Below are 12,443 nucleotides of genomic sequence, written 5' to 3' on the forward strand. Positions count from 1 at the left end.
CCGCGGAGCTGCCCCTGCCGCTCGTCCTTCTGCAGTCACCTCGGGTGAACCGCGAAGCGCCTCGCMAGGGGCGTCCAGTTACCCGCTCACCTGCACGGCGAGAAACGCTCTTCTGACTAGTTTGTAACTGTTGATTTGGGTGCTTTACGTGCTGCTAGCTATATAATAAACATTTATTTCCTCTTTGCTTTTTCTTTTCTTTTTTTTTTTTTTTTCTTACACTGCTTTTTTTTTGTTTTTTTTTTTTCTAGCTATATAATAAACATTTATTTCCTCTTTGCTTTTTCTTTTCTTTTTTTTTTTTTTCTTAAACAGTGCTTTTATTTGGTATCATCTGTTTGTGCAAACTTTTAGCTGAACAACATGATTTCTCTATTCTGTGCCTCCCAGAGCTGTATGACATTCCTAGCGTCCATTAATGCTACAGCAAGAACATCCTGAGTCCTTGGTCACTCCTTGGTCAGCTCCGTGGAACAGGAATGATTTATTTAAGAACGGCAATAGCAGAAAGGCCTCAGTCACTGCTGCATGGTCCAGAAGTTGTAGAAAAAGCTGTGTGGGGAAATACTCCAGCACACTGCAAGGAGGGAAACAAGCTGGATTTTTTTTTTTTCCTACGTTCGTTGTGCATGCCTTTGCTGAATTGAGCGTGTATGGAAGGCACTGTGCTASTGCAGGAGGAGTGGTCATATGGATAAGATTTTAGGCATCAGGAGCTTAGGGCACATTTTGTAACCTTGTTTGTCAGTCTAAATGTGACTTGTGTATAAAACATTTTGCTCATCATTTGTCTTTGTAGAATGCCTGTTATGTTATGTTGCTGTGTTCATACTGCTAATAATCAAACGCAACTTTTATTTTTCCCTCCTTATTGATTAGTTGCTGAAATAAGATACCTCTGTCCACCCTATGCTAACTGTTGACATGGAAAACAAGGAAAATGGCGCTCTGGATGTCAAAAAGTAAGTGAATCCATAGTATTTACTTTTTGTAATCTGCATATGGAATTGGATTTTACTATTCATTTTACTTAATGTGGTTGGCAATGGTGGATACCTCCATCTCTCCTTGTCTTGAGGTTTCCCTGTTCTCAATTATTTTTTTTCTATTTCAGCTTTGAAATAGAAGAGTCTTTGACAATGAATTGATTGAAGGGGGGGTTGTGGGGAGGCTGGATAGCAATGGAGAGATGCAGAAGCTAKAAACAAGTTGGAGAGATTCCTTTGAGTTGGCCTTTCAGCAGAGCGTGGAGTACGTCGTGCTGTAGGCAACGTTCCACCTCCGCTCAGCTTCCTGCTGATTTGAGGGAAGCTGCTGCCACCATCCAGTTTGACTGGAGAGGTGAAATGCCTCAGCGAAGGGGAAGCAGCAAAGCAAGTGGTGCCTGAGGAGTTTAAAGGGCTTTTTACTTCTAGCTAGTGGCTTTTGCAGAGGCAGTGCCAGGGGAGAAGAAACGTCCAGTGTGGAAGTCCTCTTCTCTTTGTCCTTTTCAAAGAGAGACAGATGCTTTTTCCTGGTGATTGGCCTGCCATCCGGTGCTAGGCAGCAGCAAATCTGAAATGGATATTCTAAACTGTCTGCTGAAAAACCCRTATCCTGCTGAGTTTTAATCCCAGGTGCCTGTGGTGGAAATAAGACAAAGCGCCCTATAATACTCTTCAGAGTGGTGGGCTGCTTGCTAAGGGGTAGAAGCTGTTTTTGGAGGAGTTTCTGTRTTCCTGCAAAGCTGCATCTTGTTCTTCTCCTTCAGGTCTCTTTGCCACAAGCCTTACAAGAAAACTTAGCAATGCCTGGACCCCTTGGTGATAGCGTAATGTAAACAATGATAAAAATAATGACTGTTTTAGGATACTGATGAAGCACCTGATTATGACATAGCATCAAAAGATCTGCTGACAGTCATTAAAATCACTGTATTCTCCCTTCACTTGAGTCACTGGTTATACCACACCAATGTAAAATGCATTTGCCTATTCAGTGAAAGTAGGTAGATTACACTGTGCCTGTCCCTCAGAAGCCACCTTCAATTAGCAGTCTTGTTTCTATAGTTGGGACTCGAAGCAGGGAAATAGTTGAGGCAAGGACAGCTTATGTTTAATTATTTTCCCCTGAGGCTTAGGTGATAAAGGCTCAACTACTAATTGTGAAGGTGGCTTTTTAAAGCTGATGAGGAATGTAATTAAACTGAACAGAAGCTGTGGTTTCAAAACGAGCATGTAATATGTACATGCACATATCTACAAAACAAATATTTGGTCCTCTCTTCATGTGATTATAAATAGGTTGGATAAAAGCTGTTTCTTCACAGCCATATCCTACCAGACCTTGCTGCTTCTGCCACATGATGGCAATAAAGGCACAGGGACAGTGGTGAAAAGCAGGCAAGCCAAATCTATTCATAATCAGTGCAACTGGTATATGGTTGCACAGCCTGAGATGCCAGCCCTCTTACAATTTTGCAGCATTCAGGATATCTGGCATAAAGAGGTGCATGGTTAAGTTATGGCTCTTCTAAATTCATTTTTTTTTTTTTGTTTAAAGAGTGTGCAACAACAGGACAGGGGGGAGACTGCCGAAGTGTAGAAGCCAGAAGATGATCTGTGGGCATAGGTGGGTTAAAACCCATTCCAAAGTCTGCAACATGCCCTTGAGTCTGCCCTTGCAGTTATAGCTGTGGAAATTGGCTCCACTTGAGGTTCAGCATGACTGTATTCCTTGAGACAGGAACTTGCAGTTATTTCCTGGGATTAGTCTATGGCAGAGCCCATGAAGTCATTGCAATTGGGCCTGGGATGGGGCTGGTTTGGTCTGCACATTTCTTTGTGCTAGAAGAGCTACATGAAGAATCAATACACTTGAGGTGAAATACAGAACTGTGAAAGAGAAGGTTTGAGACCATAGCTAGTTGGAGATTAAATGCTTTGGGAAGTATGCTTTCTTACTGCTGAATTGTTGGGATCTTTTTGTTTATTTTTAATTTAAATAGGAAATGAGGCATTCAAAATGATAGAGTRTGTTTTAGGAATGCCTATCTTATGCAAAGTTTTAAACACAATTTTTTAAACTCTGCTTCAATAAGCATGTGTAGATTTTGTGCAGTTCACAGCACATTTTACTTTTAAGCCTTAGAACAGGAGCAACACCAGAAATTGAAAGGCATTCTTTTGATTTAAAAAAACAAMGGGGGGGGGGGGCAGAGCACAACTCTCATAAGGCTAGAGAGTCAGATCTCTAGACTGTTACTTTCCGTAATTGCAATCAGTGAAGCAGTTCATGAAGTAGGGTATTATTTGATATGTAAAAATAAAAAACTGTGGTCCCCAGCTCATTATTCTCAAATGTGTGTGTATTCTGGGGGTAAGTGGAAGTTACAGTTTTCAGAAGGCTAATTGCAGCGTGAGGTGCAATACCTATGTCTCCATGTGAGCCTGTAGGGCAAGATTTTCTTGCCATATTCCATGGTGCACTCCAGTGTTTAGGGGAGACATGAACGTCAGTGTGCTGATGTTCTCTGTCACAGATTTAGCTAGTCACAGAAATTGTCATTTTTATAGAAATCAAGTGACTCCTTTGAGTCTGCTCCTTTCTCATCATGGCTGGTGGAAASTGAGGGGCCCTTGATTCACTTAGATTTTTACTGAAAATTGTACTTTATAAAACTTTTCTGAATCACAATGACGTGCCATTATTTCTTAAGGGCAGAYGTTTACAAAGCCTAGCCAACACAGAGGTGATAGCAGGAAAGAAAAATTTGAAGGGTAGAAAGAAAGGAGCTGTCAGGAGGCTACTGCCTGTTCTTGTCCTCCAGCTGTTACTGCTGAGAATCTAAGTCCTATGTCTAAACTTCAGGACATGAAATGGGCAGAACCCTGACATCTGCCCTGGTGTGCAGTCATTTGTTGTTTCATCATTAGCACTACAGTTAAGCACTCATGATAGTGGAAATTATCTGGGATGAACTTRAAGATGAAATGGGATGTCCAGTTGGGGAAGCATCTTCTAGTTGTTTATTCTGGAAGATGCCTTGCTCTTCCCGCCAGTAAATCAGTCAGGGAAAGCAGTTAGATTTCACTGTGTGTATTTCTCACYAAGAATTTGCAAATACACAAAGGTTATCTGAGATACCAAATCTGAAATAGAAAATGGCAAATTGAGGATAAGGAATGCAGGACAAGGATAAGGATAGCAGAAATGGTTGTGACAACAACAGTTGTTTCTGCTACTATGCAAAGCAATTACCTGAGGTCAATCACTGAAAGRCTGTGTTTAACAGCTGTTTTCTGGGATTAATAGCCGTTTAAAAACTCCATAGATTTGTCCAAAGAGGAGTCCAAAACCAGTTTTGGAAAATATTTTATTTTGAGCTATGAGTGCAATCATTGTGGTTCTGTTTTTTTCCAGTAGTTCCTACCAATGTTACAAAGAAGTACTATGTCATCTGGAAAAACACTAAGCCACACACTGCGCTTTTTTTTTTTTTTTTTTTTTTTTTTTTTTTTTTTTTTTTAATATTTGGTGGCTAAAACCTGAGGTCTTGAAGGGCTGGGATTCAGCATCTTAGACAACGTAGTCTTTGTCCAGCTGCAAAAGCAGCCTCTCCACAGATGAAAATTGTGACTGATTACTTTTAGCTGACATGAAGATTTCTACATTTTCTTCTTTTGTGAAAAGAGAGGTACCTCATTTGTCCCATGTCAGTGTTTGAAATGGAAGAGAAGAGGCGTGACTGGTCTGTCTCTTGGGGATCTCAAAGGATACTCTTCCTGGGGAAGTGGAAAGGGAGAGGATGTGCATGGGTTGTGTGTGAAGAAGGAACTGCACATACTCTGCACATATTTTAGTGATTACTCATCTGGATTTGCATTTTGCAGCTCAGTAGAGAATGGGAGATCTCCAGACCCTGCTGACTGGGCTGTTATTGATGTGGTGAATTACTTCAGAACAGCAGGATTTGAGGAACAAGCCAATGCTTTTCAAGAACAGGTAAATCCATTAGGAAACATGCAGTCACCTTCAGCTGTCACCACCTTCTCACACTGCACGTTTTTTGCAGTTGACGTGATAATTTGGTTAGTGTATGATGAGGTGTTGTAAAAAACCTTGAAAGTCGCTGTTAGGAGCTGAAAATCCATGGGACTGCTGTGATCTTTTAGTGACAATATTACTTCACAAGATGTGATTAGCGAGATGAAAATGTAGTATGTATTTGAAGTACTCACCTGAAAGCTGAAGAATCTAAACAAACTTTCTGGCCTCGTTTCAGACTATACAATTCATTCAGTTCCACTGTTTCGTTTTTTCAAATAGAAGTGGTAATTCTGTTCTTCCTAAGTGTGCTGTGCAAATACGCTCATGAGTTTATAAAATACTGGGATTGCAAAAGCAGCAATTTACTTTTGAAGAACACGGATGAAAAAGGGCTGCTGTGTCCCATTGGCTTAGCAGTGCAAGCAAATAGGGAAAGAACTTGTTGATAAGGGCAGGGGGAAAATCTTTCTTTGCACTGGAGCAGAATGTTTGCAGGACTYCAAGGGAAAAGGTCAGGCCTTTTTAGGGCTTGTGGGAGGGAGGAAAAAGAGACCCAGTTGGTGCTTTAAAGCATGAGTAAGATCTGGAGAGTCTGTTTCCTGCAGTGTATCTATGAGCTGAGAAGTTGTTGTGAACTGGAGAACGCCTCCCTGTTTTCTATGGAAAATYTTCCCCCATCTGCCTTTTCTGATAAAATGAAGTTACCAGAGGGAAGTCAGTCAAAGCTACRGACTGCCTTCCACAGAAAATATTGGCTGATATGCTGCCTTTTCCCRCAAGTTGCTACCTTTAAATGTAGCCTTTGTGGTGTTCATCACAGGGATAGCTGTGGCCGTGTGTGTGTGTGGTCTCTCTTTGTCTCAGTGTAATAGAAGTGGTCTCCACTACAGCTCRTGTTAATGGATAGATGGTTTTCTGGCAGTTTTGGACAGTATGGATCTTAACAATTTTATGGCTTCTTGTGGCTGGCCTACCAGCCTGTAAGTAAGGTATGTTAGTGGGGCAGGATGGGAAAGTGCTTGCTTGCAGCAGCTRTCTTCCACAGAGAGAGGAAGGTTACATCTCCACATCCTTCACTCCAGCATCATCCCTGAGACCATAGATTTGCATGTAGGAACCAGGAAATTGGTTACCAATGCTTGTATTTTGTTACCAAAATAATTGGCCTGCCCTTTCAAGCTGCTGAGTCAGTGCAAGTTATTGACAGCTCTGCAGCAAAGCAGTGCATCTGAAGTGAAATCMAGTTAGCTCTTTTTCAGGTTAATCTTGCTGACCTTCAGCACCTGGATAATGAAACTAGACCTGATTGTATCTGATGAGTGTAACAGTATCTAAATTGAGCCCTTTGTCCTGGGCCAGGAGCTGTCCGGTAATTCTCTGGAAGACAGAGATGGGTAAACAAACAAAAAGTAGTTTAAGTGTATACATTCACTAGTACCAGCATTCATGTTTCTTTAGCAGCACCAGAGAGTGCCTTAAGACTTTTAAGAAAGACACACACCAAAAACAAACAAACAAACAAAAAAACCCTTCCTCCCCCCCCCTTACACTGGCAGCAAGGTGAGGCTGGCACAGGAATGTTGCAGAGCAATTTGCAACCGCTGGGTGGAAGGCAGCAGAGATGTGGAACGTACGTGTCGATAGTGCCCTGCAATGAGGGCTAGTGGCTTTAGGAGGGCAGCCGAAGTAAGGTTCTTTTGAGCTACGTTGCTGGGACTCTTCTAAGACTGTTCATCCTTCACACCATTGCTGAGCAGCAAAGGCAACTTTAGATCAGGCTTAAACGTGAACAGAATAGTCGATAGTGTTGCAATTTCCATAAAAAGTTTTTGACAAATGGAAGAGGGAGAATAGAAACTTTCTAACTATTAACATTCTCAACAGTAATTGGAAGGAGGCATCTGTCATAATTGGGTAAAATATTATTGACTTTTTTTAGAAATGCTATGTTATATTGTGCTCTAAGGTTTTAAAGAAATTCCACTTTCACTTGATCTTTGACTATAACAAGCGTTTTTTATGCACTTTGTATTTATAATTTTTAGCAAATGATATAGATCAGTTTGGGCAAATTAATGCTAAACTAGTAAGACATATTAGGATGATTTGTGACATTTGTGAGAGCAGTTAATGTTCGTAASGTAGATGTTGCAGTAGGATAAACTGATGTGGGATGGTTTTATATATTGCTTATTAAAATGACATAAGTCTTAAAATACAAAATCTGGCAGTATAGTTTGATAGATGACTATATTGTAATAGACAACTACCTTATATGCAAGCAGTTGAACTGCCTGTTTCCTATTGCTATCAAATTCAAAATCGTGTTTTGCATGTTTTATTTTTGTTTATTTTAAAGCCCCAAGATCAAGTGCAGTGCAGGAGAGCACCATAAGGCTGTGTGCTGTTTTGGGCTCTGGTGACCTTGGCAGGAGGGGCCGTGCAGTGATGCACCAGCTGTGCCCTGTTCTGTAGGTGTAGCTCATGCTTTCTGGGTGGCGTAGCGTGACTCAACTGGAGAGCTGTGTAAAGACAACAACAGTCCCACATCTGAAAATAAAGGTGGCAGCTGAGATATGTGTGTTTTTAGTCTTGCTTTTTGATCTTGGAAAACTCACAGTTGATTTGTGACAGTATGACAAGGTTTTGAGATGGAACCTCCCCCCACCCCCCTCCCAAAGCCAGCAATTTCTACTCTAACTAGGCCAGAAGGCTGGGATCTGAGAGAACAAGTGTGTTATCTGTGATTTAAAGGTGGGAAATTTTAAATGCAAACAGGCAGAGGATGTTGAGACCCGTGCTGGAAATGTGCTCCTTCTTGCTTCTGTTGTTGTCAGTGGAGGAAGAGAAGTTCCCCCAGAGGGTGAAATTCCATAGTGGGGCTGTCTTAAGATTTTTGGATTGCAGGAATCTGCAGGAAGGAGGCACGTGAAGGGTAGCCTGCTAAAATAGGCACCCAGAGATGTCAGCAGGTAATGACAAGACTAGTCCAAACTTGCATATTGCTGTCAATGGTAATTCTTCTGACATTGCAGTTCAGTGTTTTCTCCCTAAGAACATCTTTCCCTTTATGATGGATAATTAGGCAATCTGTACCTATTAATYTGAAACAGATTTAAAAGGAGAGAGTTTTCAAGTGAGGCAACCTCAGGTTTTGTGCTTGACTAAATAGCATTTGTGCTTAGCACAGATGAGCACTTGAAAGCCAGCCTATTAGCAGAATTTAACAATTAAAACATTAAATTTTAGAAAAACAAATGTTACTGTGTTTTTCATAGCCCCTCCATAGTAGTCTTCCATTTGTTGCATTACTGTCTCACCTGTTAATTTCCACATTGTATTCATCAGCTCTTTAATTCTTCTTATAGGAGATTGATGGCAAATCGTTACTGTTGATGACAAGGAATGATGTGCTGACTGGACTTTCATTAAAACTGGGCCCTGCGCTGAAAATCTATGAATATCACATAAAGCCTCTACAGACACAACATCTAAAGTACAACTCTTTATAGCGAATTGTCTAATAGGGGTCGTGCCTCAAACAGTAAATAAGCAATTTGGTTTCATGTGGTGGAACTTTGTAAAGAGAGAATATATCTATTAAGAGTTTAAACCAAATTACAATGATATATATCCTATTGGATAGAGTTGGCAATATACTGTATACTAAGTCTGAACTGAGAGAGGTGGTGTGTGTTTTTTCCATGGTGCGTAACAATTTTCTCTTTTAGGATTTGTCAGAGCGCCTGTTGAGATAGCTACAGCACTGTATCGAGAGCAAGAGGAAGCTGTGGTCCTTCTCATTTTAGAGCCAGGCATGTTTCTGTTTTCATGAATTAGAATACCAAAAGGGAGCAAAAATAAAGTTTACATGCATCTTTGGGAGCGAGAAACAAATAAAAGTATGTTCTGGTGCACATTAAAGACCTACTGAAGTTATTACTACTTATGATTTTGGGATGGGACTGAGACTTGCCAACTCACCCTTTTTTTGCAGAGGGTCCTATTTTTGACCTTATTAAGGTTTACTTGTGGTATGCTGCAATGTTTAAAGCTGTATATACAACTAACATAGCCCCTTCGATAGCAGAAGGCGTTGCTGACAGGTGAAACTGGGTTGTGTATTTTTTGCTGTCCTTTAAWTTTTTTTCTTGCTTTTACCCGTTTTATAGTAGTTCTATGTAAAGTACAGTTGGCTTTTAAAAGTTTGTGTTGCTTTACAAAACTAAAGAATTTCATTTTATTCCTTTTTTATTTTTAATAACTGTTTTCTAACATTATGCAGAAATTTATAAAAACAAATAAAGAGTAAAATTCTGCACATTATTGTTGTCTGTCATGGTGTTGTAACAGTTGCTTTTTTTTGAACCTTTACTTACAGTTTGAATATTTGTTTTAAAAAACTGAAAGAAGCTGTCTTGTCACCATACATCTCTGTTAAAAGAGAGTCTTGTTCAGTCTGTTTGTACCAGTTCCCTATTTGATAGGTTGCTTGCTGTATCCCAATAAAACATTGCTTATGTTTGGATTCATTTTACTTTACAGTTTTCTTACTTTCTCTATTTCTTTGTTGCAGAGCATCAGGGATTCCTTTTCTTCCCCCCCCCCTTCATTTTCTTATTAAAAAGGTACCAAAAATGACTTAATATGGTATGTTCTTGTGATTACTGATAACTCCCTCAGCCATGCRCTTACCGGTTCAGTGGATTTGCTTTTGCTTAGGCAGTGCTGAGGGCAAGTCCAAAGCCCTGGCTGCGGCTGCCAGGGACTTGGGTGCTTCTCTTCCCCTCTGCTGGAGCTGCTGCCCAGGAGAGGGACCCTGCAGGTGCAGCTTGGCCTGGCCAGGCTCGGCATCGTCTCTGGGCTTGTGTCCATRGAGTGGAGCGGAGGAGCTGGGAAGCAGCAAACCACAGGAGAGGTGRATGTGGAAATGGGGTGTGAGGAGATGTGAGGAGATGTTGCTAAGATGGGAGAGGAGACAAGTGTGCAGCACTGTCTGCCCCGGGGCGCGAAGGGTGGCTCAGTGCGGCGAGGCAGAAGCTCCTGCGATCCTGCCCGAGTGGCAACTCCAGCACAAGTGCAAGGTGTGGGTGCTGCAGTGCCAGGGGAATTGCTTATCATTTCTTGTGTTGAGATTTGGGAGAGGATAAAACCACGTTAACAGCTGAGCTGTAGGTAAAGCTCACAGTGAGCTACATAATGCATAAGCTGTACCTCAATGTGCTTTCTTGTATAGCTCCTGAACATTACACTGCCTTGTATGCTCCATTTGGAATTTGAGACTCGTGGTAGGAGGCAGGGATATTTTCTCTGCTCCTCCCTGTCCCTTGTACTGTATCAATTTCTAGACATCCGTCTGTTAGCAGCAGGTTTGTGTGTCGTAGTCTGTGTTCTGCCTATGACTCTATCTATAGTTTGTTGGTGTCCAGGAATACCTGCTGGGAGCAGGGATCTTCTGGAAGGCTTGGTTCAAACAGAGAGATGGGAGTTTTCAAGTACARTCTGTATCTGACTGGTTACAGGGTGTAACTGAAAATCTGTATGTGAAACTTAAATCTTTTAATATTTAGATTTGTTTATGGAAAGGATGATGTGAAGCAGCTGTCTGCAGCAGTCAGCAGACCCCTACCAGCCCTGTATTCCTGGCATTGTTGGAGTAAATTACTTAGTACTGCATTACTGAAAGATGAATTGAATAGCCTCTTTTTCTCCATTTGTTTGGGGTGGTAAAGACACTTCTTGTAAATCTATGAATTATATAGAATTATAAGCAAAAAATATTTGTTCCATCAGRAAGTAAAAACCTTCACTGTATAAGCCCCGAGGGCTCATTTGGCAATTACTGAGCACTGCACTTTTTTTTACCATGTTTTAATGAGCTGAAGAATTGGATTCAGAAACCTCCAGATTGTATTCCTCTTTTGATCAGCGCTGCTAACTGGTTCATGCAAGCAGAGGCATAACCGAAAGCTCGCTGTAATCCTGAAAGGGAATTTGAAGGATTTTATGCAGACAGAGCCTTTTCTCTAATCTTCCCCCCCACCCCCCCAAATCTTCATTGTGGTGTCCTATTGTTATTTGRGCTTTCTAACACTGCCATTCTTTTTGCGCAGGTGACCATCCTGGTTTTGTCCGTTACTTTCTCCTTGCTGTTTCTGGGAGGAAAAAAAATCTTTTTAAAACAGATTGAGTGCTTTGAAAGAGGAAGTCGAAGCCAGGTTATTTTTAGCTGCCATTCCTCATGCGGAGAACGCAGCTGCTGCTGAGCTGAGGAAGCGGCTGATGGGCATGACTGGATGCTGCGGCCGTGCCGCAGCTGATAGCGCAGAGCTGTGCAYGGCGCCGAGGTAACGTGTGCCCTCAACCCTGCAAGAGGGAGACGGCCCTTTCCTTAAAAGCCATCCCTGGGCTCCCGTGGCGGCTGGTTAAGCTGCCAGCGGGCACGTGAGCGAGCACAGGGTCAGCAGTGCAGCTCTCCCCAGTTTCGCACCGCATTAGCACTTTGGAGAGCGGCCTCCCGTCTCYGGGAGCAAGGTCTGGAGGCAGCTTCAGGGAGCAGAGCAGCTCTCGGGCCCCCCTCACCTGSTGCACGTCAGCACGAGGGCAGAGACGTGCGCTGCAGCCAAGGACCTGCTGTTCCCCTCCCCTCTCTTGCCACAAACTGAGCATGTACAAGGCAGCTGGCAGCAAGGCAGGAAGGTGGTGGTTCTGCCTCTCCAGCTCTCTCCCCAGGGAAAATTTGATCATCTTTCTCATGCTTGTGTTCATAGCAGTTCTCTTCAGAATAGTTTGCCTTAACGTGCTGCACATTGTTTTATCACTTTGTAGAAACTTCTCTGTTCTTCTAATTACAGGACAAGACTTGGCAGCTGTAGCGAAGGGCGTATCACCCCTGCATCGCTCCTGGTAGGAAGGGCCCAGCAGAATGGCACCTTACCTTCTCTCTGTCAGCGATTACTTGCTAAATTAACTCAGTTAACCCTCTTACTGGTTTTTGTTTGTTTGTTTGTTTCTTTCTTTCTTTCTTTAGTATGTTTACATTCTGCTGGGTCATTCACCTATTTAGCGGAGTMTTCAACACTTTCTCCTGGTACACTCAAGTTACAATTACAATTATTTGAAAAGGAGGGGGCTCATTTTACAAGAACGTGGTAGGAGCTACAAAGTTGATTAATGTTTCCCATTTTTATGGCAATAGTCTTACACATCSCTAAATGATTGAAATGTGAAGGCTGCGATGAAGCAGGAAAAGAAAAAAAAAGCTGCATTTTGCTTAATATGCAAATATGGAAAGATTAAAATTTTTTTTTTTTTTGCTTAACTCGTGTAGGTAGGAAAGCATTGGATCTAATGATGTTCCTTTGGATCCCAGCTGTGTGTGCAGCTTAGTCCCAGAATAACATTACCTGGTAAGC

At 41.9% G+C, this 12,443-nt stretch overlaps 1 protein-coding gene across 3 annotated transcripts in view; it reads left to right on the forward strand.

Moving 5' to 3' along the window:
- The window catches only part of SAMD13 (sterile alpha motif domain containing 13), an 11,984-nt gene extending 2,774 nt beyond the window's left edge, over window positions 1-9,210 (forward strand). For 2 of the 3 annotated variants that reach the window (XM_026038031.1, XM_026038032.1), the window contains exons 2-5: window positions 880-962; window positions 2,542-2,610; window positions 4,872-4,983; window positions 8,397-9,210. In XM_026038031.1, the coding sequence (XP_025893816.1) occupies window positions 910-962; window positions 2,542-2,610; window positions 4,872-4,983; window positions 8,397-8,540 (378 nt within the window). In that variant the 5' untranslated portion in view covers window positions 880-909 and the 3' untranslated portion in view covers window positions 8,541-9,210. The remainder of the gene's footprint in view (window positions 1-879; window positions 963-2,541; window positions 2,611-4,871; window positions 4,984-8,396) is intronic. The other variant, XM_026038033.1, reaches the window with a different exon arrangement.
- Window positions 9,211-12,443: the final 3,233 nt, after the last annotated feature.

The sequence above is a fragment of the Nothoprocta perdicaria genome, unplaced genomic scaffold (genome assembly GCF_003342845.1).
Source record: "Nothoprocta perdicaria isolate Ctin4 unplaced genomic scaffold, notPer1 scaffold_20, whole genome shotgun sequence".
NCBI classification, from domain to species: domain Eukaryota; kingdom Metazoa; phylum Chordata; class Aves; order Tinamiformes; family Tinamidae; genus Nothoprocta; species Nothoprocta perdicaria.